Genomic DNA, 26872 nt, shown 5'->3' with positions numbered 1-26872 from the left:
TTTTAATGGATGAACAATTAGGGAGTTCCAGCAGAGATATGGAAAATTAAGGTCTATGAGGGCTAATGAATCTAAGTATTAAAAGTTTCTTCATGAAAAAAAGGCATTTATAATGCTTTCATATATTTGAATATATTTCACCTTACATAGTAAGAATTCACACTTATAATAAACATTCCCATATTTAGCACGTTTTTAGAGGTGAAAAATAAAGCTTACTTTCCCCTATAAAACTACTTATCTCAATTCAAAAATAAAACACCTCCTCTTAGGTATTAACACAAAGATTAAATTACTACTTTAATTATCAAGAAAAAAATGGCTGGTTAACTTTAGAATTTAGAGTTTAAAACATCAACTGAAGAATAGGTGTACTACTCACTGCTAACATTTGCTATTTTTAAACTTTGCTAACCAAAGCCAGATTTTAACAATCTTTTTATATGCAACTGGTATTACTCAAAATATCTAACTTCATTAATTCAACATTTTTAACAAAAGGATACACTGCAAAACTGGGTATGTAACCATACATATACATACATTGGATATGTAACCATAATAAAATTATATGGTAAAATAAAAATGCATACTCCAGAAAAGGGATAATATGTAGTCCATTAAATCTATTTTCTTTTCATGATAAATTAAGTATACCTTGCTTTATAATTTTAAGACCAAAAAAAAAAAAACAATTACTACTATGATTAAACTTTTTAAAATGTAAAATCAATGTATAAAAGTGAGAATTCAATTATTTTATATTTATTTTAGAATAGGTTAAAAAATATGTAAAATATATCTATATTTTACCAGAAGAGAGATGATAATGAAGTTTAAGCATTAGATTCCCGTAGAGATGTTTTCATATGACTCATCTTTTAACTCCAAAAATGCTATTTTATAACAGAAAAGGTAGAGAATCCTTTGCAGGAAAAAAGTGAGGTGGATAGTTGGTTGGTGGTAGGGGATGGGAAAGAGTATAGTGACTCGGAGTTGACCATAGGAGGTATACCTGAAATCTCCATTAAAAAAGAAAAAAGACATAGAAGAAACAGGCACTAAAGTTAGGTAATTCTCCCCAGCCATTCTTTCCCTTGGAATAAACTCCAGTGCTTTATATCTATGAACTGTACTGAAGAACTTTGTGCTAGTGGTCTTTTCCCAATTCAAAGTAGGTCTATGGACAGTATTTTCTCAACTTTAAGTTTTTCCTCTGTTTTCTACTACTTACTAAAATCGGTCCTAATCTCTATGCTAGTATTAAAATGCATCAATTTAGCAATACAGCACAATGCCCCAAGTGCTAAGACTCCCAGTTATGTGCCTGATGGTTTTACTTTCTGAAGTAACCTGCATAGTAAAGATCACTTCAACAATTCTATCTGCCCCAAAAGAGTATCAGTAGGGTACTGTGATACAGCAAGATTTAATTTGTCAAATCCACAAAAGAGAAATCTCATTGGAGTCTCAATTATTCCCAGACCCATAAAGGGTTTTTATAGATATATTTTGCTGAATCATTTGAAAATAACCTGTAGACATCATGAGACTCCATCTATAAACATTTCAGCATACATCTCCTGAGACTAAATCCTTTTTCTTCTATAGCCACAATATCCAAGAAAATTACTGATCTCTAATATTATATAATACCAATTCATGTTCCAATTTCCTCAACTGCCTTCCAAAACGTCTTTTATAACCCAGTCGCAATTACATTGACCCATGTACTTACCCTTTTGATTAAGAAAAAGCCCAAGACCCCCTGGGAAGTCTGAAACTCTGTTAACCTCGGAAGAATATTACATTCTTTATGGTCACAAATACTCAGCTTGCTTTTATGAAATCTGTATTAATAACGCCGTTAAGTTTCTCTTCATTTTTCAAATATACACTTTTGAAAACGTGTACCAAATACACTTTTCCAAACAACAATACTCTTCCCTGTCTCCACTGACAAAAATAACTGTTTAAACAAGATAAACTTTTATAAAAAGTGCCATTTAACCCAGAGACTCCATGATTCTACCCCATAGTTTTAGAGATTTTCCATGTTCTGGTATATTCAAAGCAACTTAGTATCTCTACAAGAAAGTGATTCTCCCTGTCTTGACTATTCTGTGTAATACTGGAACCTAGTTGAAATCCCACATTCACTCAGGGAAGTTACCTAATTTGCATATATCTTACTTTCCTTATCTGTAAAATAGGTAGGATATGAGCACCTAAATCACATTGGTTGTTTTGAAGACTGAATGTGATAATATACATACACATATGCATGTACTTTAACTGCATATATGTGTAAGTTCATACATCTAAAATATCCAATAACTGATGCTATTGTTATTATAATGCTAAGCACATAAGTTTAAAATGTCTCCTTTTCTTTAGCCCTTTACATATATTCAATATATATTAACAATTAAATGAAAATGTCAGACAAGACAATAATCTAGACACTTAGAAGTTTTTGAAATGAAAGGTCCTTCACCACTTCAATTTAATCAAAATAATGTTCCCACTCTGCAATTCATTATGTGTAAAACTTTAAGAAGACAGGGACAGATTTTTAATCATTTACCAGTTTCCAGAGAAGGAAACTTATTCTCAGAGGGAAGCTTTTAAAACAAAGGTATCCTTTCTTGAAAACCAATGCCTCACAGAGAACCAGGGATTCCCTCCAAAGAACGAAGATTCTTAGAAAGGCAGAAACCAATAATGAAACAAGAAGTTTTTCATGTCCAGAAGTCCAAAAGATGTGTGTGTGTCTCTGTGTGTGTGTGTGTATACACACATATATATATTCAACTGATCTAGGAGAAAATATATATATACTTTGATATTTGATAGTAATAAACCATATACCTTGGATTAAATTTTGCTTCTTCCATCATTTTTTTGAAATCTTCCTTGGCTTGCATTATTTTGTTTTTCTTTTCCCTGCGTTCTTCCTCTGCCCTGGTCTTTACATACTGATCAAATACCTATTACAAAAATAAACCAATTTGACAAGTTAGTCTTTCATATAGGTAATCTAAATACCAAAGTGTAGGATCTTTGCTTCTCTTTTTTTTGTGTGTGGTATGCAGGCCTCTCACCGCTGTGGCCCCTCCCGCTGCGGAGCACAGGCTCCAGACGCGCAGGCTCAGCGGCCACGGCCCACGGGCCCAGCCGCTCCGCGGCATGTGGGATCCTCCTGGACCGGGGCACAAACCTGCGCCCCCTGCATCAGCAGGCGGACTCCCAACCACTGTGCCACCAGGGAAGCCCCTGCTTCTCTTTAAGACATAATTATTTTCACCCAAAATGTAACCTTACTTTACACATATTCTATATATTTTTTCCCACTTAATAATGTATAGTCAAGATTAACTTTTTAAGTCACAAACCAGTAAGGACAGAGAAATGTGGAAAAAAGAAACAGCAACTCTGGAAGCTGAAAAGCACATGGAGATGTGATAAAGGATTTGGCAGACACAAGAAAGCTGACCCTAAACCAGCAGCCAAGAAAACAAAGTAACCAATTTTTTAAATTAGAGAATCCTCAAACAGCTCCAGAATTGATAGCACCAGATACCCATGAAGTGAGGATAGGGTAATGCTACAATAAAGCTTTTTAAGAAGCAGTTTAATCACTGGATCCTCCTTGCGAACTTTATGTATCTAGGGCACTGCCACTCCTGAAACTCAGTAAGGCAAGGGGTTATTCTCTAGAGCAAGGGTTAGCAAATCGCAATCTGCTGGCCAAATCTGGCCTGTTGCCTCTTTCTTTACAGCACAAGAATAGTTTTGATATTCTTATATGGTTGGGGAGAGCAACAGAAAACTTCATGATACACGAAAATTAAATGAAATTTAAATTTCAGTGTCCATAAAGCTTTATTTGAACACAGTCATGCTCATTCCTTTACATAAATCTGTGGGTCTTCTCACACTACAACAGTAGAGTTACACAATCATGACGGAGACCACGTGGCCCACAAAACCTAAAATATTTATTATCTAACCCTTTATGTTAAAAATTTACTGACCCTTGCTCTAAAAGGCAAAACACTGTCTCTGGTCTGGGGGAACAGAAATTAAGAATGAGGCATACCAGATTGAGAAAACAGGGAATTAAGCAGTTACATACCACATATAAAGACACAGTTCTTTCAGAACCAATGCAGCAAGAGCAAGGAGACTAAAAGTCCTTATCTAGGATCTAACCAGCCTAAAAATTACTTGCTCTGCAGGATCGCAACAAACCAGCCTAAATCACCTTACAGCGGGGGGGGGGTGGGGGTTCAACCTCAGCAGTTTTGACATTTTGGACCAGATCATGTTCAGCAGCATCGCTGGCCAAAAGATGCCAGCAGCACTCCCTCAGTTGTGACAAACAAAAATGTCCCCTAGGGCAAAAATGCCCTGGTTGAGAACCACTGTTCTACAGTACAGCCAACAATCATGAGAGCCCACCCAGATGCTAAGAGTGCCCAAATAGCATCTTAGTGCTTTGTTCTTAATCATCAGCAGTTAGGGTCCACAAAGACATCTAAGGATACTCTCCAACGTGAAAAAAAGAGACCAAGACAGAAAAAACTTAGGGGAAAGAGAGACTATACAGGAAAATGAAAACTAAGAAAAAAATCCTAAACTATCTCATAAAGCTAAGACATTGCAACCAGGAAACAAGAAAACTCAAAGAACAAAAAAAGAACTCCTAAAGCGTGACAAAGAAAATAAAAAATCTAACTGAAGGGTTATTAGACAATAAAGTTGAGAAAATCATCCAGAAAGTTTTTTAAAAAGACAGAGATAGAAAACAAGAGAGAAAAGATAAGAAACTCTGAGGATCAGCCCAGAGCACAAATGCTCTGGCCCAGAATGGAAAAATAAAGCAGCTGGAAGGAAATCAAAAAAGCAATGCAAGAAAATCTAACAGAATTGAAAGATAAGTTTCTACATTGGAAGGGCCACCAAGTGCCTAGCACAAAGGGCCCTTCCACCAGCCATACATAATCACCATGAAATTTCAGAACACTGAAGACTAAGAGAAGATCCTACATGTTACAGAAAAAATAAGAAGGTCCACATACAAGGGAACAGGTAATAAACAGAAGTTTCAAAAGTAACACTGAAAACTATATGCAGAGCAATGCCTTCAAAATCCTGAAGGAACAAGATTTCCAACTTCAAATTCCTTAGCAAGCCAAACAATTCCAAATCAGGGTACAATAAAAGTGTTTTCAAATATATAAGGCCTCAAAAATTTATTTCCCATGCACGTTCTCTCAGGAAGCTACTACAGAGATGGAATGCATTAAAAGAGAGTAAACCAAGAAAGAAACGACATACAATGCAGGAGACAGGTAAACTCCCCCCTCCACAAAAAAAGAGAGATGAAGGAAATCCCCAGGATGATGATCAAGAGCTGTCATCCTCAAAAATGACAGCTGTACATCAGGTGTAGAGGGCAACCAGTCCAGACTGAAGAAAGTCACAAAGCTCTGAAAGAAATGTCTTCTGGAAGATAAAACACTCTAATATTTTTCCAAACATATCTTAAAGAATTCTGTGGCTCCTTAAAAATGTGCATGCACATCTTGGAAAAAGGTAAAACAGAAAAAGGTTTTATTTTTTAATACCTAAGACCTCGGGTTCGAACTAGATCCCACACGCATGCCACAACTAAGGAGCCTCCCTGCCACAACAAAGACCCAGCGCAACCAAATAAATAAATACTTAAATACTTAAGACCTCTTTCCAGGTAAGTTCAAATATATCCACAAATCTTTAAAAGCTATATAGAAATATATACAATTATCTCACCAGTCCCCTGCTAGGCATGTAGGTCATTTTCAAAACCTTCTAAATACAGCACTGTAGTAACTCATGAAAGTATCTGCAGGCTAACAGAAGTGGGGAAGAGTGTTGTTTCCAACCCCTCTCCTATCTCAGTATATACTTTCTTACTTGTAAAAGTACTAAATTATAAATAAAAGTCAAGTGAATTTATGTTGTTTCCTTTCAGAAGCTGGAAAAAACTTCGTATCCTCTCCTCTAGGATATCCCACACCAAGGTTAGGATTCACTCTCTGAGATGAACATCTCATAGAAAATTAGAAATTGTGGTATGCTTCCAAGTTTCTCCTAATTATTTGTGCCATGCCTCCCAATACAATTGGCTTTACATTCCCTCATTCCTTACACTCCAGTTTTAAAAAAAGACTTCTACTCAAAAAGTATGAGAACCTTTGAGTTTTTATTTATAACAGAATAATGCTTGATACTTTTTCTCTTTTTAACTGTAACTCTATTAAGGAGTTAATAATACCACCAGCTTATAAAATGCCTTCAAAATTAAAAAAGAATTTTAGTTCTCAATATGCACTTGTAATTTAACTCAGAAACTGCAACACTCAGTGCCATGAAGAGTAAAAGTCATAAAAGTTTTAAAGTTAAGTCTTTCAGGAATACTCAGGTTAAAGCACTGTTCCAGGCACCACATACAGAGCAATGAACAAAGTTCCTGCCCTCTGTGGTAGGAAAAGACAGATGGTTAAGATAATTTTAGATAGAATTCTGAGTGCTACAAAGAAAGTAAAGAAGGCAAAGAGGTTAATCAGAAGACACCTGGTCAAGTATCTGAATGTAATGATTTAGTCAGCTATGCAAACACCTAGGGGAAGAACATTCCAGGAAAAGAGACTAATAAGTACCAGAATATGCCTGTATTGGCCAAGGCATATCAAGGCCAGCGTGGCTAGAATAAATGAACATAAGAAAAGAGGCTTGAGAAATATGCAGACATGAGTGTATGTAGAATCTTACAGGTCATGAAAAAGAGTTTCAATTTTATCCTAAATGAAATAGTACGCAATGCACATTTTTTAAGCAAGGGAACAGTGCCTTAATTTGTCAGTCAAACTTTAAAATTAGTCTGGCTGCTGTGTGGAAAAAGAACTTGACTACAGAGGAGAGCAAGACTGGAAGGAGGCAAGGAGATCAATTAGGGGCCAAACAGATGACCATGGTACCTTGAATTAGGGTACAGCGAGGGAAATGGTAAATAAGAGGTAAATAAATGGTAAATAATTTAGAAAAGGTTTTGGAAGTAGATTTTGCTGGTAAGACTTGAAATGTACAGTGGGGAAAAGTAAAGAATCAAGCTAATTTATAGGTTTTGATAAGGCCATCAACTGAAGTGAAAATGAGACCATCACACACAAATAGTTTAAAATAAAAAAGACTACAGTGCATGAAACACAGATGCAAATACATATGGAAAGTCATGTCTTCCTATTATGAGTCTAAAATACATGTCTGGCACACTGTAAATTTCATCTCTTCATAAAATGTCTATGATTAGACCTACATGTATAATGGTACAAACTGTGCAGAGAATTATTACAACCATTAAATTATAAATATGGAAGATGGACACTACTTCTACCAAATGAAATCGTGTAGCTCAACAGCACTATAGCAAGTGGTTCGACAAACTCACCATTTTACAGAAATGAGTGTCAGGGTGGTCCAGGTAATTCAGGAATTATGTAAGTTGGAAGTGTGCAATGCTTTAGAGGAAGCAGCAATCACTATGAGATGGTATGTGTCACTGAATCATCGTGGAAATAAATGGCAGCTCAGTAACAAGTTAACTCTAGTTCTTATAATTCTTATTAGTGCAGTAGAGACCTTGAAGTGTCCATTATTACTCTAAGTTTACGATGAAAAGACATTTTAACAGTTGCCACTTAATAGATGTGGACTTTGTGTGGGTAGCATGTGTGAGATAAAAACATGCTGAGTCTAGGGCTTCCCTGGTGGCGCAGTGGTTGAGAGTCCGCCTGCCGATGCAGGGGACACGGGTTCGTGCCCCGGTCTGGGAAGATCCCACGTGCTGCGGAGCGGCTGGGCCCGTGAGCCATGGCCACTGAGCCTGTGCGTCCGGAGCCTATGCTCCGCAACGGGAGAGGCCGCAATAGTGAGAGGCCCACGTACCGCAAAAAACAAAAAACAAACAAAAAAAAAAAACCAAAAAACATGCTGAGTCTTGTCTATCTACAATACAGACACATATATATGTATATGTGTATTAGCACATAACAGTTGGGAAAGGTCAAGTGTTCAACAATGGGCCTATCAGTTGGGAAGGATTGGAGGTAGGTTTTATTCCTTTTTACTCAACTGTATTTTACTATTTTTCTACTCTAAATTTGCATCATTTGACCAGTAAAAACGAAGTTAATAAATGCATGTGAAATGACCCTGAAACCTTGGTATAACATCAGTATGTATGAAGCATAAGGACAAAATGTGCATGAGGCTAGAGTCTGTCATACAGAGTGAAGTAAGTCAGAAAGAGAAAGACAAATACCGTATGCTAACACATATATATGGAATTTAAGAAAAAAAATGTCATGAAGAACCTAGGGGTAAGACAGGAATAAAGACACAGACCTACTAGAGAATGGACTTGAGGATATGGGGAGGGGGAAGGGTAAGCTGGGATGAAGTGAGAGGGTGGCATGGACATATACACACTACCAAATGTAAAACAGATAGCTAGTGGGAAGCAGCCGCATAGCACAGGGAGATCAGCTTGGTGCTTTGTGACCACCTAGAGGGGTGGGATAGGGAGGGTGGGAGGGAGGGAGATGCAAGAGGGAAGAGATATGGGGACATATGTATATGTATAACTGATTCACTTTGTTATAAAGCAGAAACTAACACACCATTGTAAAGCAATTATACTCCAATAAAGATGTAAAAAAAAAAAAATGTGCATGAGGCAAAGCCATGTCCACAATGGCAAAAAAATCCAAGTATTTGAGGCAGAAATGTCCACACAAAGGATCACTATGTTCTAAGGTATGAAACTGTTCTTAAAGTACTATGTTAGAAAAAAAAAAGGATCGTACTTTATTCCTTACAATTTAAAAATAATACTGGGGACTTCCCTGGTGGCGCAGTGGTTAAGAATCCGCCTGCCAATGCAGGAGACACGGGTTTGAGCCCTGGTCCAGGAAGATCTCACATGCCACGGAGCAGTGAGGCCCATGCACCACAACTACTGAGCCTGTGCTCTAGAGCCCGCGTGCTACAACTATTGAAGCCTGTGTGCCTAGAGCCCGTGCTCTGCAACAAGAGAAGCCACCACAATGAGAAGCCAGCGCACCGCAACAAAGACCCAAAACAGCCATAAATAAATAAATTTATATTAATTAATTAATTTTAAAAATTGTGCTGGCAAGGGATATACATTACTTATATACTGTTATTTTCCTTTTACCTGTTTTCTCTCTTTTGGATTAAGCAATAAGTACCGAGGATCAAAAACTATCTTGTGTAACTCCTTCTCCCATGTTGAAAAAGCAGACACCTTTAAAATAAAAAAATGTATTGCCTCATAATTAAGTTGGCTCTAAAAACAGAAAGGTCATATAATTTTGCTTGAAATCTACAGGACATTTGCTTAAAAAGGACACATAATAAAAACCATACTGCCATTTCCATCACTAATAAATGACAAGCAGTGGGAGGCTAGCAATAGCACACTTGCACACTAATTGGCTCTGAACATTTCTATATTATATAGAAATAACACACACTTAATTACTCATTAAAATAACCACTACTGTGTGACATTTAAAAAATCAGTACATCAGAAAAAGCCTTGAAGATTTGCATTTTGATTTCCCAAGCTTGCTCCAACCTTGTGAACAATGTTGGGATTTAAAGTTGAACAATTTTACTTACTCAAATGAATCTGTGAATATAATCAAAAGGTTGAAATCCCTTCTCAATTAAGCTTCATTAACAGTAATATCATAAAGTACCAGTTCTCCTTTAACCAAAAGCCATTCTGTAGATATTAAAAGAATCACATATACCTTACCTATTCCGTGTAGTCCGCCATTCTGTAATGTTAATATTCGTCTTATATTACTCACCAAAATTTAATGACCCAATAAATGTTAAATGTTATTTGTACTTAAAAGGACAGTAAAATGGCATCTAGTTCAACATGATATCATTAGCCAGGAAAAAGGCTGTTTGAAAGAGTACAGTGATTTGATAGGCTTCCCTTATCCGCCCCCCACAACATGAGCACTAACCTTAGATTTGACCTTTTAGCAAGACATATTTATATTACTTATACAAAACAGAAATATCTCCCCCAAAGATTGTTTTCTGACCCCTCTCTCTAGCAGCATGTCCTTGAACTGCTTCATTCGGGCCTCCAGAGGGACAATGGCCCTTTCTCGGGCAGCTTTAATTTCAGCTTCCATGGCAGCTTCTTTCTCTGAATCAATGTCTTTATTATCGTCTCTCCTATAAAAAAGAAAATATAGGCATCAACTAACAAAATATTAATAAGGAATCTTATTAAAATCTTAAAATCATTGGAATATTCAAGACTCACTACTGAGCAGCATATTTTTGGCAAAAAAGAATTATATTGAGGGTTTCAAATAAACTCTAAGGGATAAGCAACTTTCACTATAATAATAATAATAAAGTTACAATGAGCTTCTAATGATGTTACAGTGGCTGCATTGTTAGGAATGAAAAATACCTTTAATGTGCTGTCTCTCCCTGACACTAGCTGATACACAAAATGAACTACCTTACTTAAAAACAAAAACAAAAAACTTATCTAATATTGCACTAAAACTCTATGCGTTAGAATCAAACAGCACAGAATATAATTTTTAGTTCTTGAAATGATATAGGAAAAACAATATTTTCCAAAATGTTTTACATTATAAATGCATACAATTTTTAATCTAATAAAAATTGGTATAAGGTCTTAGTAATCTCAAATATTTATTTTGAAAATAAAATAAAAATATCTGCAAACCTGGCCAAGTGGATATGTGAGATATATACCTTACCTACCTGACATTTTTTTTACTCACTTTCTGGGTGATAAGTTGAGATTTAAGTTGAAGGACAGGTCCCAGAGAGCAACATAGGCCCCGGAGTAGTTAGGTGGAATTAGAACTGTTCATCAATGACTAAACTACTTCTTGTTTCTCCAAAAATGCACCTCAGGGCTAAGGGCAACCCTGCTGCTGTACGGTACTCAAGTGAGATTGTAAACATGAAATTAAGTCACCTCTCAAACCTCTGCCCTATGAAGAAGGACCATTCATGTGAATAATCAAAAGAAGTAATTCAGTAACATTCAGGTGTGTTTAAGCAGATTTTCCTTCTTAAATTCGATCTGCTAAGTATAAAAATAAAATTGGTTCATATTTCCTGCATAAACTTAAGAGAATTAGGAAAACAGAACATCAGGAAATTCAAAAGCATGCTATATAGGAAAATGAAGGTAGCCCAGGAGATGAATGGAACTAATAAGGCCAGCCCACAAATATAGTGAGAGGTAATTGGCAATTTAGCGAATGAATCAAAAATAGAAGATATAGTCCGTGACCTGCAGGAACTTAGCGAGATAGTCTGTGACCTAAGATATGCACAAAACAAACAGGTAAAAGCAATTTGCCAAACAATATACCCTCTTATAATAATTCATTTAAGAACTATTTAAATAGTTAAAAGACATCCAAGAAATACAACTAATGAAAACAAATAACCTTTATAGAATTATACTAAATGAAAATGTCACAATACAAACTATCACTATCTATCTCAATAAAAGAAATAAAGAAAAACTAAGCCAGGAAAAATAGGCTTTTAGCTTTGTACCTAAATAGAGAAGCTCGGGCAATCCACATAAAGGACTTCTTTGACATTCTCCTGATAAAAGCAGTTAAAAACCTTACAGAGTTGTCTATAAGAACAAACAATTAAAAACAACCTAAAAGTTTAACATTGTAGGAACATCCAAAATTATGGTACATAAACAGAATGAATACAGTCATTTATAATAATTAAGAAAACAAACGTCTTATTCTACATTTTTTAAAAAAAGAACACAAATTCAGTTGATTACAACCAATAAAAATATGTATACATTTGGTCAAGAACTAAAAAAGTCAACTGTAAAAATTCGAACAGCTGTTGTTACTGTGGTCAATTATGAGTGACTCTTTAATATCTTACTTTCTTTAACACTGTTGCCAATAAAGAAAAATTTTAAAAAAAGAACCACCCTTGACAGGGGTTGTCTTACTGATTTCTTTGCCATAATTTGGCTGCATTCAATCTGTCCTTTTCAGATAAGGACTATGATAAACCAGTCCATAGTAACGTCTTCAAACTTTCCTTTTTGCTGCTAAATAATGGTCCCATGCCTCCCCGGCCCATACACAAACACCCTCTACCCGACCCTTTCACCCCCCATAGTTAGTAACATTCATATTTTACCAAGCACTGGTCAAGCTAATACTTCCACTTATACCACTCTCTTTCTCTCAGAGCACTTTCTAATAAGCTGATGGGTTCCCTCCAAGTAATGACCACGGACACAAGGACTAGTGAAGTGACCAGTATATAAAAAGAGAGAAATCTGGGTCTACATTTATCAGATTTTTGGAATGGTGTCTGTTGAGGTCTACATTAAGGAGGTAACATTTTTATAAAATTCAGGCATAATGAATGTCTGAAAATAATTTATCAACTAACTCCTTAAAATGTCATTTGACTTCATAATACATATTTAAATAACCAAATCTTTTGCACATTTAGCAACAGAAGGGACACCATTTCTACATCCTGAAGCAAAGCTTTTTAATAACAGGCCTAAAGAGAGCAATCATGACTTCTGTCTCCTAACACACACATTACCTGTCCCAATCATGAACTGACTGCACCTAATCACAGCTTTTAAAAGGTAAAAATCTACCTAAATTACATAAACTGTAAGTATTACTTACTTCCGTTTTTTGGCTTTAACAGGTTCATCTTCATTCATTTCTTCCATTAATTCTTGTTCTTCTTTAACTATAAGAAAATTTAATTAAACTATCAGAATAAAAATAAGCAAGCAGGGGCTTCCGTGGTGGCGCAGTGGTTGAGAGTCCGCCTGCCGATGCAGGGGACACGGGTTTGTGCCCCAGTCCAGGAAGATCCCACATGCCGCGGAGCGGCTGGGCCCGTGAGCCATGGCCGCTGAGCCTGCACGTCCGGAGCCTGTGCTCCGCAACGGAAGAGGCCACAACAGTGAGAGGCCTGCGTACCGCAAAGAAAATAAATAAATAAAAAAAATAAGCAAGCAAAAATTTAAATATTTAGGTATGAATCCTTCCACTAACCACTACTGGAACACTGGGGTTAGCAGCATTTTTTTAAAGCTGCAACTTATAGTTCACTCACTTGCGCTCATAGAGAACTGCCACTTTTGGATGGACAGCATTGTCGGGGTTGGGTGCCCTGGCAAAAAAAAACATTTCAAATATTATGAATAGTTACATGCACATGGTACACAATCTTTTCTTTTAAAAAATTACTGTTTATATATCTATCTCATAACACTTCTTTATAAAACATTAAACAAAGCATGATAATTCTAAACCTCCTGTATTCATCTTCCCTTTACATTAAATCTTTGATTCATTTGGAAATGTTTATTAACACATGTATTTATCAAATAAATGAATCAAATCCTTATATCTTCTGCACCGGGTAGATGAAGTTTCACTAATTTGGAAATCACTAGTAAGCAGAAAATGTTAGTACCATGTATACATAATCTACAAAGATTTCTCAATTATTATAAATGATGTACCAGGATTTGTTTCAATTGAATTATTAAATGATTCATTTATCATGCTTCTATACTACACAAGGGGGTTCTTTAAAAACACAACTGCATCAATACAATGGAAAATTACCAATAAAACACATGCAATAAAAATATGTACAAATATTTCTATTTATTATATATCATACATACTGAAATGCTAACTGAGCATAAAGTAGATTAAAAGATTATCTCTTAATAAGGTGCAGGAGTCTCCCTAGTCTCAGGAATAAGGCTTACCTTCCCTAAATTTCATCAAGTTTAAAAGACCTTTGCATTTTTATTTTACAAAACTTTAGTAAACTTTATTTAAAAAATACTCTGTACAGTTTGATTATTTCAAAATATATATTACTAATCACAAAAGGTGCTAAAAGGTTCACTGAGGAGCATTTTAATAAGCATGGAGCAAGCATGAGCAGTACCTACATATCTTGGACTGACAACCCTGAAAAGGACAAGAAGTTAAAAATATATATATAATATTTTACAAAACATAATTTTACCCAAATTCTCTATTTTTTAAATTACTGAACTCAACCTAGAAGAGCAGTCTATTTTCCATTTCTCAAATATTCCTTTTCTTATATTCCTTGAAAATAGAGAGGATTTCTAAATTGCCTCACATTTTCCATAAAAATATTAAAAGAATATTAAAATTAGAGGGTAACTCCTAATTTAAAACTTACTTAGTTTCTTCACTTCTTCCATTCCTTTTTTATGAGGGGGCTCCTGAATAATTTTGTCAACATCCGCCCTTCCAATCAGATCATCAGGTCGGTCCCACATAGAAAGACGGGTGGTAGGATTATAAAAGAAGACCCTCTCATCACCAGTCCAAACAACACACCTGTGAATTGATTCAAACATTATTTTCTTATGTTATGGAACATTATTTTATAGTTAGGTCTTTTACTACCATCCAACCAAAAGGGGAGGTGGTGGTGGGGAAGGACACACTCGTATTATTATTAGTTACTTACAGAGAGCAAAATATGATTTTTAGAACAGAACAGAGCTGACTGGCTAAGGGTAAAATAGCAGCTCAACATACTTATGGAGAAAACCAGGAAAAGCAAGGCAATTTGTGATCAGAATTTAGAGTGCTCATGAACTTAAGTCTGGCATACTCAATTTTAACCTATCACAAAAGATGAATTTACTAGCAAAAAATAATGCTATTAAGCAGTCCTGAAGCTAAAGAACAGACAATGGCACCCTACGTATTACATAATACTTCTTAATGTTTCTTACCAAACTAGATTACAAACTCAAATGCAATCATTTATGAAGGCTTTAATATTTGACTATATCAAATATTAAAAAATAAAGAGAAGTCCCTATCGTGCTATGGCACTGTAGCCCACTACAGCCCACTGTTCCTATTAATTACAACTAGAAACTCAGCAACAATATAAAAAAAAACAAGTACATGAGAACTCTGTAAGGTTTTTTAAAAAAATAAACAGACGTATGGAGTCAAAATTTAGAGAAGCAAGGGTATAAATTTCCCCTCCTCCCTCAAACCTCTGCCTTGAGGTGGCCCCTAGCTGCACAGTGATAGTAGCACAGGCAGCTAAAACTCTAAGAGAAACCAGGTCTTTATGACCAGATAATCAAAAGTTAATCCACAGCTGCCATCAAGGTGACCTAGATGTTGAAATTATCAAACAAAGCCTCTATTGTTGAAATAATCAAAGACTTTACAGCAGCAGTTATAATTACGTCTCATGAGATAAGAAAAACAAAAACAAAGATAAGCAAAAACTTGAAATGAATGAAGATAGAAGTTCTCAGCAGAGAAACTGTGAAAAAAAAGAATGAAGAGTGTCTCAGAAACCTATGGGACTATATCAAAATGCCTAACAGACACGTCATTGGGATCCCAGAAGAAGAGAATACTGGGGCAGAAAAAATTTGAAGACAAAATGGCTCCCCAAAATCTCCAAACTTGGTAAAAGACATAAATACTAAGGAAGCTCAGTGAACCCCAAACAGGATAAACTTCCAGAAAATCATTTTTAGACACACATAATCAAACAGGTGAAAATCAAATATAAAGGAAAAATCCTTGAAAGCAGCTAAGAAAAATATGGAACAAAACAAACAGGGAAACAAGTTCAATGATCGTGGATTAATTACCAGAAATCAGAGGCAAAAATACCGTAAAACAACATCCTTAAAGTTCTGGAAAAAGGAAATGCAAACCTAGAACTCCATATATATAGCAAAAATATCCTTCAGGAACAAGGGAAAAGAAGACATTCCCCAATGAAGGGAAACTAAGAGATTTCATCTCCATCAGAACTGCCCTATAAGAAAGTTTTTCTGAAAGGAAATGATTCTTCAAAAAAAAAAAAAAAAAAAAAAAAAAAAAAAAAAAAACCCTGGATCTTTAGTAATGAAGGGAAAACAACAGAAATGGTAAATATCAAAAATATTTTTTCCTCTTAAGTTCTTCAAAATATGTATGAAAAATTATTCAAAACGAGCCTATATGGTAGCAAGGTTTCCATATTTTATGTGAAGTGGTACAATAATAACTCTAAGTAGGCTATAATGGTTAGGTATGTATACTGTAATCCCTAGAACAAAAATTAATGCAAAGATATCACCAGAAAGCCAACAGATAAAACTATTAAATGGAATGTTAGAAAATGTTCAAATAATTCAAATGCAAGTAGTAAAGGGGGAACAGAGGAACAAAAATAGAGAAGACAGAAAAAATAATAGATCTAAATCCAACTAAAAGTTACATTCATGTGGTTGTTCTTTCTGTTTATTTTTCTCAGCCTTCTCAAATGTTTCTTCTTATTCTTGACTATGTACCAAGCAGAGCCTGTTCACCTTTTTACTATTTCCAATGTGGCTTTAATTTCTGTTATTATATTGTTATTTCTGATTTCATATTTCTCTTCCATTTATTTCATGAATTGCATCAGAATTGACAGTGAATAAAAACACAAGACACTACTATAAGCTGTCTTAAGAGACAAACTTTAAACATTAAGTCATAGAAAGGGTGAAAGTAAATGGATGGAAAAAGATATACCATGCACACAACATTAAGGCAGGCATGGCTATTTTAATAACAGATGAAGACAAAGGGTATTATGAGATAAATAGGGTCATTTCATAATGATAAAAAAAAGACAATCTGGAACACATAACAACTGTAAAATGTATATAAGCCTATTTACAGAGCTTAAAAATAGATGAAGAATGGACCAATTAGAGAGGAATACGCAATCCCACTATTATAAAAGATTAATAGAACTCTCTCTCAACAACTGACAGACCAACCAAACCCCAAAACTAACAGTACTAAAGGCCATCTGAACAATAAAAAAAAAGACTGAATTTTAAAGTATCAAAACCAAAGAAAGTGCATTCTTTGACCACAATTAAATCAGTAACAGTGAAATACCTAGAAAAACCCCAAATTAAGGAAGTGAAATGACAGACTTCTAAATAATACATGAGTCAAAGACAAAATCAAAAAATTTCATAATAGTAAGAACTGAATGGTAATGAAAATACAACATATCAAAATCTGTAGGCTGGTGCTAAAGTAGTGCTTAAAAGGAAACTATGTTAAGCTTTAAAATATTATATTAGAAAAGAACTAATACTAATGACCTAAGAGGACATTATAAGAAGCTAGAAAAAGCATAAAGTAAACCGAAAGTAATTAGAAAAGAGGAAATAAGAGAGGTAAAAGGGGGGGAGGGGTCCAACCACCCCAAAGCTGGTGGTCTTTACGAAAGACCACAAAATTGGCAAACCTCTGGTTTGACTGATCCAAAAAAAAAGAACACATCACCACTATGTGGAAAGAAAAAGGGATTATCACCACAGATCAGACATTAAAGGATATTAAGAGAATAATTAAGAACAAAGACATTTAAAGGATATTAAGAGGGGACTTCCCTGATGGTCCAGTGGTAAAGAATCTGCCTTCCAATGCAGGGGACACAAGTCGGATCCCTGGTCGGGGAACTAAGATCCCACATGCCGTGGGGCAACTGAGTCTGCATGGTGCAACCAGAGAGAGAAAACCTGCTACCCACAACTAGAGAGAAGCCCGTGCGCCGCAAGGAAGACCCAACGCAGCCAAAAGAAAAAATAAAGAAAATATTTTTTTAAATAAAAATATAAAAAATAAAAGATATTAAGAGAATTAGAACAAATTCAACCTAGATAAAATAAGCAAAACTTACCAAAGCTGACAGAAACAACAAAAATAACTGAATAGTCCTATAACTATTAAAGAAGTTTAACTTGTTATCAAAAACCTTCCCAAAAAGAAAACTCTGATCCCAGATGGTTTGCTTGTTAATTCTATAAAACCTTAAGGAAAAAGTACTATCATCTTACAAACTTTCAGTAAACAGAGGAATGGAAATCACCAATCACCACCCAACTCATTTTTATGAAACCAGCATAAGCCTAATACCAAAACCTAACAAAAACATTACAAAAGAAACTTACAGATCCATATCCCACAGGAGTATAGATGCAAAAATACTTAATCAAACATTAGCAAATCAAATCCAACAATATATTAAAAAGATTAATCTACCATGACAAGGTTTATTCCAGAAATGCAAAGCTAGTTTAACATTCAAAACTCAGTGTAATTCACCATATTAAAAAAATGAAGGAGAAAAACTCATTTCGAAAGATGCAGATTTGATAAAAAACACTAGCAAATTAAAAAAAAAAACCCTATAGCTAGTATTATATCTGATGTAAAAGACTGAATTTTCGGAATTCCCTGGTGGTGCAGTGGTTAAGAATCTGCCTGCCAATATGCAGGGGACACGGGTTTGAACCCTGGTCCAGGAAGATCCCACATGCCACGGAGCAACTAAGCCCATGTGCCGCAACTACTGAGCCTGCGCTCTGGAGTCCGCGAGCCACAACTACTGAGCCCGTGTGCCACAACTACCGAAGCCCGCGAGCCTAGAGCCCATACTCTGCAGCAAGAGAAGCCACCGCAATGAGAAGCACGTGCACCACAACGAAGAGTAGCCCCTGCTCACCACAACTAGAGAAAGCTCACACGCAGCAACGAAGACCCAACACAGCCAAAAATAAATAAATTTATATTAAAATAAAATTTTTAAAAAGACTGAATTTTCTTATTCTACATGGCGAATAAGGCAGGGATGTTCACCTCTTCTATTTAGCATTGCTCTGATATGATAGTCCTAGCAATAAGAAGAGAAAAATAAGTGGCATTAAAGATCAGAGAATAAGAAATAAATGCACTCCCATCTGCAGGTGATACGATTATTTACGTAGAAAATCCCAGAGAATCTACAAAACAGTAATAAATGCATTTAGCAAGAGTCTAGTCTACAAAATTAATATATGAAACCTTATCACATATAAATTTTATATTTTTATGGGGTCAAATTTATTTATCTTTTTATTTACAGTTTCTAGGTTTTGTGTCTTTCTTAGGAAGCACCCCATTCCTTCTCCAAAAATGCAACTATATGGTCCTAGTGTTTTTACAGTCCATCTGAATACACGAAAGATAACCACTTGTCCAAATTATCTTCCAAGTTCTGTCGATGAGGGAATGTACTATCAGTGTAACCTTAATTCCCTAATTTATTTTCTATTTCTTATAAGATGAGTAAGTGCTAACTCTAAGTTAAACAAATTGTTCAGCTAAGCAAGTATGCTACTTCATTTGGATAATCACATTTTATTAGTTTATTTTTTTGATATCTTTAGATGTTGCTCTTCAAATTATTATTTCTTTAGAGATAAGAAGCTAAATGTAAAACATGAAGTTCCATGTTTTCCTTAACTATACTAGAATTCTTTTCCTGGTATTTCAGAGCATCAATCTGACTTTTTGTTGTTGTTTTAAGAATAAAGAGAGGTCAAAATTAGAAGCATTTTATATTTCCTAGATCAGCAAGCTTCAGTTTCTGGTTCTAAGAGAGTTTTTAATGTTTTGACAAAAATTTTTAAGGTCACTGAGAACTGTAACTTTTTCCATTGCTTACTAAGATTGCATCACAAAGATTTAGCCTGCCATAAATTTTTTACAGTCCCGTACAAAGTGCAAATTGAGGGCTACCTGTATTTGCCATGTTTTATTTGTCTGTAATCTGTGTTGGGTTTTTTTTTTTTTTTTTTCTTTTTGCGGTATGCGGGCCTCTCACTGTTGTGGCCTCTCCCGTTGCAGAGCACAGGCTCCGGATGCGCAGGCCCAGCGGCCATGGCTCACGGGCCCAGCCGCTCCGTGGCACACGGGATCCTCCCAGACCGGGGCACGAACCCGCATCCCCTGCATCGGCAGGCGGACTCTCAACCACTGCGCCACCAGGGAGGCCCTGTGTTGGGTTTTAACTTATGAAAAATTTATCTTTGAACTTATAGTATTTAAACTTTTGTATTTACCTATAGTGGCACAGGGACTTTATTTTTATTTATATATATATTTATATCAATCGACTGCTGCTTTTCTAGGGTTTCTTTTGTTTCCATAGTTTTTTACCCCCAATATTATGAGAAAATTGAAACATACAGAAATATCGAAAGAATGTTTCTAGAACAATGAACACTATATACTGACCACCTAGATTTTATATTAACATTTTATCATATATGCTTTATCACTTATCTATCCTTCCATCAACGCATCTGCCAGTCTTATTTTTCTTGATACATAAAAAAATGCAGATTATCAGTACACTTCACCCCTAATCACTTTATCATGCATATTATTAACACAGGGTAGTTTTGCGACCCAAGAATTCTTTGGCCATAGTTTTTCTATTAATGCTGAAATGTCCTGACAGCTTCTCACTCCACATTTACCGCTAATACCATTGGAGCTGTATTAGCACACCTAGGTATCTTGAAGCCAACATGAGTTAGTAGAATAGCACCTCCATCTCAAAGTAGTTATTGCTATTAATATGGATCAAACAGTGTTTCAGAAATTGGTATCGAAAATTTAGGCTTAGTTCTTTCCCAATAAAGTTTAACATCTAACAAGATCGCTTAAGTGTCTCAGGATGGTTCTAATGGAAATTCTTTAAGAGGACTCTGCACTGAATAATTGGATGAAAATGTATTACACTCACCCCTCCCAACTCCTGCCTTCAAATTAATTATAAAGAGAGATCAAAACTAGAAGTATTTTGTATTCCCTAGGATCAGTAAGCCCTAGTTTTTGGTTGGATTCCATGACAAAAATGATTTCCGCAAAAGATTTCACCTAGCAATAATGACTTCAAGATTCATCTATGTTGTTGAGTGTATCTATAGTTTGTTCCTTTTTATTGCTGAGTAACATGCCACAATTTGTTTATCCATACACCTGTTGATGCACATTTTGGGTGTTTCTAGTTTTCTATTTTTCCACTCCTAGATACCTGCTTATTTGTAATAGCCAAAAACTGGAAACAGCCCAAATAAATTACAAATAAAACTGTTACGAACATTCTTGTAAAAGTATAGACATATGTTTTTGTTTCTCTCAAATAAAGAAAAGTGGAATGGCTGAATTATTTATTATATATTCTTCCTAGGAAACTGCCCAACTGCTTTGCAAAGTGGTCCTACCATTTTGAAATTCCCATCAGCAGTGTACGAGAGTTTCAGCTGCTCACCATCCTCTAAAACATTTGGCATGCCCAGTTTTCAAAACTTTTAGCCATTCTAATAGGTGTGGTTTTAATTTACATTTCTCTGAGTACTAATGACAAGGAGCTTCCTTCACATGTGCTGCTTGTAAAGTACATGTTCATGTCTCCTGACTACTTTTTTGTTGGGTTGTTTTCCATATTATTGAGGTGTGCGAGTTCTTTATGTCAGAGTTAAAAGCAGTATACATAAAAAGCTCCCACATACCAATAAGAAAAAAACAAGTCCATAAAAAGATGGGCAAAAACTGTAAAGAGGCAATGCACAGCCAAGAGACATAAAATAGGTTCAATTATACCAACATTCTGGAAACATATAAGATTTCTTTTCTTATCAGGATACTAAAGATTTAAAAGGAATATCCCTACACTGGTGAGAGTGAGAGAAAACTGGTATGCTCAGGCTGTTGCTGGGAATATTAACTGGTACACCCTCTTCTTCCCACAAAAAAAACCTCTTTCTGAGGTCTATTTAGCAATATTCACCAAAATTTTAAATAGCTTTATCACTTGATTCAACAATTTCACTTCTAGAAATAAATCCAACAGAAATACTTGCATGTGTTCACAAAGAAATATGTATGTATAAAGGATGCCCTAAACAGCAACTTTCGTAATGCCAGGGCAAAACAAACAAACAAACAAACAAAAAACACAAACAATACAAAAACAGAAGACCACCTAATCACCCATTTGTAGGCAAATTACCTAATTTCATACAACAGAAAACTAAGCTATCACAAATAGATTTACATGTACTAAAATTGCAAAATGTCTAGGACATATTTACTAAAAAATTCAGAAATAATATACTTTCTAAAGACACTGTAATGTGCATGTATAACACACACACACATCTCTACACACATGTGCATAAAACACAATATAGCAAAAGGTGCAGAAAGCATATGTACCAAACTTTTACTAACGAGGAAGGGCTTGGTGACAGTGGAATTCTGTAATTTTTTACTTCATATAATTCCTTTATATTGTATGCTTTTTTTGTATGCATTCATCTAATATCATATCAGATCAATGAGAAAATAACAAAGTACAGGAATTATAGATATAAAGCATAAGAGAAAAAGTAAGAGATTTAGCATAAATACAAGATACTCAACAAGCAAGTTACAAATGTTCCAGAAAGGGGAAAAGAAACAGATGAAGAAAAGCATTAATTAAACAAATTCCAGAAGAAAATTTTAATAATCTGAGAAAAGACCCAAGTCTGAAAACTAATAACGTCCACAAAACTCCAGACTGGTAGGGTTTGGAGTTGGTTACTGGCTTTTCATGTACAATACTCAGAGAAACCACAATCTAGAAATACATTCTTTTAAACAAACTGTTTTCATAACTTTGATTCTAGAACTGGGTAAATATTTTGCACAATTATTTTTGAAAGGGAGCCTGTGTACCAAGGTGGCGGAATAACTACATAAAAAACAACTATTCCAAAATGCTTTTAAAACACAATGATTTGAGTATACATCCCTAGAGTAATATACCCTAAAAATAAAAATAACTGGAAAAAAAAAGCTTAAACTGTCTTCAGTAATCACACTGTTGGTGATAGTACTGGTCTTGTCTGTGAGAAAAGCAGATGAGTTTATGTTGCTATCACTCAAAGATGGTTTTCAGAAGAAAAGGAGATAATGAATTAATATAGATGATGAGAGTCAGTAAAAATCTTGTAGTAGACTTGAACTGCAAGTAATGGTGTGAACTTAAGATGTATCTTTAAATGTATGTATCTTCCACCTCTGTCTACCAAAGAGGTCTAAAAATAATGACTAATTCAGTAGTAACAACTATCCCTAGATCCCACATGGCCTAAAAATGCCACTTCTCACAAAAAGAAACCAGGGATCCTTGGAAAATGGCTGAATCTAGGCCTGAAATAGAAAATATATGAGATAAAGATCAAACATGAATCCAATCACATCTCTGTAACTGCCTGCTAACTTGCAGGAAATTCAGGAATGGAGGATTCTATTAAAGAGTACCATGAGAATGCAATAATAAAATCCAGACTGTGGGACTCTATAGAACAAACACATTTATTTTTTTAATATAAAAACGAGGAAAAAGCAAGGAAAACAAGTTGGAGGGGAATCTGTAGATTATAAGACTTAAGAAACAAGCCAACTCATTGCCATGTGTAGACTGTACACGGATTAAATAAGTTAGAATAGGAACAGGAGAGAAAGCCCTGATGTGGGGAGAGGAAGAAAAGGGAAAACCAAACATAAGAAGGAAAGAAAAAATAGACTATTCAATGCTAAGATAAAAAGACATAATTTCACAAAGTTCTATAAACATAATCCCATATGAGGATATATACACAAAAGCAATTTTAAAACATTTTAAACAATAAAAAAGTAGATTCAGGATCTTAGTGGTTCAAATCTATAATTTTAAACAATAAATATTAATGGAGAGTTCCATGAAGGGAGGAAGACACTGGAGCAGTTGAATTTTGAGCACCCAAAATACAACGAACAAGAACCAAAAAATATTCAGTGGATAAAAACAGGTATTTGAGGACTTCCCTGGTGGCACAGTGGTTAAGAATCCACCTGCCAATGCAGGGGACACGGGTTCGAGCCCTGGTCCGGGAAGATCCCACATGCCGCGGAGCAACTAAGCCCGTGCGTCACAACTACTGAGCCTGCGCTCTAGAGCCTGCAAGCCACAACCGCTGAGCCCACGTGCCACAACTACTGAAGCCCGCACGCCTAGAGACTGTGCTCAGCAACAAAAGAAGCCACCGCAATGAGAGGCCCGTGCACCGCAGCGAAGAGTGGCCCCTGCTCACCACAACTAGAGAGAAAGCCCATGCACAGCAAAGAAGACCCAATGCAGCCAAAATAAAAAATTAAATAAGCAAACAGGTATTTGACACATGCTTTTTTAAAGTACTTTTTCTTCCTATTGGATAATAATGTAATAATCAAGCATGGCAATCAATCAATCAAACAGCTTAAGTCAAGTACATACCATGGAGTACCAGGAATAGGAGTAGTAGCCACTGGTTTTGCCTTCTGGGCGGCCTTTTCTTCTTCGGTCATCTCCTCTTCTTTGGGCTCCTATGGGAAATGATATTACTCCCATTAAATTTATATTACAAAACTATACCTGAATATCCCACAAATACAAGAAAGACTGCAAATACGTTAAAGTACAACCAACATAAGGTCTGTTGCTAGCATACAGAGGAGAGACTGAGTCAGAATTTCTAAATAAGTTCTAAATCCTTGCCCCCTAGACAGAGCCGAATTGCACAACAGTAGACCCCATCAACAGCAGGTCCTATCTTACAGACTCACTAACCACCTGTTTAAGAGTAGAAATAAGGAGAAGGGTATAGAAGATTAGAGGAGACCTCTTCATTTAAGGTTGTTTCTTTTTTCTGCTAAATTCCTTACTGATAAGACAAGACTACCATTGGGTCCCTCATTGAATAAAAAAAAGCTTCCAAAAAGCAGAGCTCTTTTAGGGCTGTACAGAGATTATTCTATGCCACGAGAAGACAAATAAAATACAACGATCATTCCCCAATATGAAGTTGTATTTCTAATTATAACATGTACCAGTCTGTAAGTCAGGAGGGGACATCAGCTCTGGTCCAAGGTCCTTTCTAAGGGGGTCTTGGTTTGGTATAAGAAGTAATTTAATGAAACTTTCAAAGGAAAAACTGAATTAGAAATTTCAAAGAACCCTAAAATTGCAGAGGTCAGATTTACAGCAATTATCTACAACTATAGCTAATGGGTTTCCCTGGTGGCACAGTGGTTAAGAATCTGCCTGCCACTGCAGGGGACTCGGGTTCGAGCCCTGGTCCAGGAAGATCTCACATGCTGTGGAGCAACTAAGCCTGTGCACAACTACTGAGCCTGCGCTCTAGAGCCCGCGAGCCACAACTACTGAGCCTGCGCTCTAGAGCCCGCGAGCCACAACTACTGATCACGCATGCTGCAACTACTGAAGCCCATGCACCTAGGGCCCGTGCTCTGCAACAACAGAAGCCACCGCAATGAGAAGCCCGCGCACTGCAACAAAGAGTAACCGCCGCTCGCCTCAACTAGAGAAAGCCTGCGCATAGCAACGAAGACCCAATGCAGCCAAAAATAAAATAAATTTATAAAAAATAAAAAAACTACAGCGAATGGATTTTCAGTTACAAGTAAACTGTACCCAACAATCAATTCTGGCTCCCGGGTAAACAGGTAATGGCTCTTTACCTCTTTTATCTCCTTTATTGGCTCTTCTTTAGGATCCTCCTCCTCCGTTTCCATTGGCAGAGGTTCTTCAGAAGGTTCTTTAACTGGCTCTTTAATCTTCTCCTCTAATTTTTCTATTAAAAATTGAGATAACATCACACAGTGGTTCTGATGTAACTTCTGATGAACTTTCAGAAACTAGGCAGTTAAGATATTCCATTTCTAGTTATTAACCACAAAACTAAAATGTTCTTCCTTGTAGTAATATCATTGATTTTAATCTAATGTAATGTTCAACTTCAAATACCTTGCTATACCAATCAGGAAACTGTCAGTAGAAAAGAACTACTGATTTCAGAGGGACATAAAGTCTTTCAGGTCACTCATATATCATTTGTAGCAATCATTCATTTTGCTGAAAGGGATAACATACTAAAAAACAGAAACAGGGACTTGTGAAATAGAAAATTATGAGTCCTCTTCCTCCAAGACTCCAACAGCCTAAAGTTTTTCTTCAGAACACATACAATAAACACATTCCTTCCTGATCATTACTATCAATCTCAATAAGGATAACGATAATTATTCAGTAGAATAATTATGCAATTCCTGACAAGAGTAAAAAAAAAAAAAAAATATATATATATATATATATATATATATATATATATATATATATATATTAGCGTGTACATATAATTTAACTTCTCCAGATGGTAAAGTGATAGACAAGCATGTAAGTAGAAGAACTGGCTTTTTAAATAAATACATATTTATCAATTCAGAGGAAATAAATAATCCAACACTATGTAACTAGAAAATCCCTCAAACGTTTTAAAAAAGGAATTAACTCAGAATTTCCAATAGCATTTCTATTTATACTATGTCCCACCAAGTCATTAAAACTATACCTTTTTCCTTTAGCTCTTGGGGTTTTTCCCAGGTTGATTCTAATGTTCTATTATTATAATAATATGTCTTCCCATCTGCTGTTTTATATTCAGTCCACTCAGAAACTGCTGTTGCTCCAGCTAAGGTAGCAGGTGAAGCTGCAATAGCAACCTGGGGGTGTATCATGGGTACAATAGGAGGGGCCATTCCTGGCAATACACCTAGAAGAAGAAGAATAAAAAAATTAGATCCAAGTATCAAATTGTGATACAAAATAAAACTTTAAAATATGAGCTAAATCTTTCTACTAAACATTAATAATGAATGAGCCAGTTGAAACAAAAAAATCATATAAATTATGATTTAATTACTTAAGTCTATAT

The 26872-nt window shown here is 35.6% G+C and overlaps 1 protein-coding gene across 9 annotated transcripts in view; it reads right to left on the bottom strand.

Annotated features, from left to right (window-relative positions):
• The window catches only part of TCERG1 (transcription elongation regulator 1), a 60518-nt gene that overhangs the window by 12827 nt on the left and 20819 nt on the right, over positions 1-26872 (bottom strand). For 5 of the 9 annotated variants that reach the window (XR_014015502.1, XM_081230617.1, XM_081230619.1 and 2 more), the window contains 10 exons: positions 26510-26710; positions 25620-25732; positions 24376-24464; positions 14392-14552; positions 13276-13332; positions 12837-12903; positions 11707-11757; positions 10191-10326; positions 9284-9373; positions 2872-2990 (listed from right to left, as the gene is read on the bottom strand). Coding sequence is in view for 8 of the 9 variants with exons in the window: in XM_081230617.1 (XP_081086743.1) it covers positions 2872-2990; positions 9284-9373; positions 10191-10326; positions 11707-11757; positions 12837-12903; positions 13276-13332; positions 14392-14552; positions 24376-24464; positions 25620-25732; positions 26510-26710 (1084 nt within the window). In the remaining variant the exon portion in view is untranslated. The remainder of the gene's footprint in view (positions 1-2871; positions 2991-9283; positions 9374-10190; positions 10327-11706; positions 11758-12836; positions 12904-13275; positions 13333-14391; positions 14553-24375; positions 24465-25619; positions 25733-26509; positions 26711-26872) is intronic. The other 4 variants (XM_081230618.1, XM_081230620.1, XM_081230622.1 and 1 more) reach the window with 1 other exon arrangement.

The sequence above is a fragment of the Mesoplodon bidens genome, assembly GCF_964165515.1.
Source record: "Mesoplodon bidens genome assembly, chromosome: 4".
Lineage (NCBI taxonomy): Eukaryota > Metazoa > Chordata > Mammalia > Artiodactyla > Ziphiidae > Mesoplodon > Mesoplodon bidens.
Note: the sequence above shows the minus strand (reverse complement) of the source record. Positions and strands in the feature narration are given on the sequence as shown.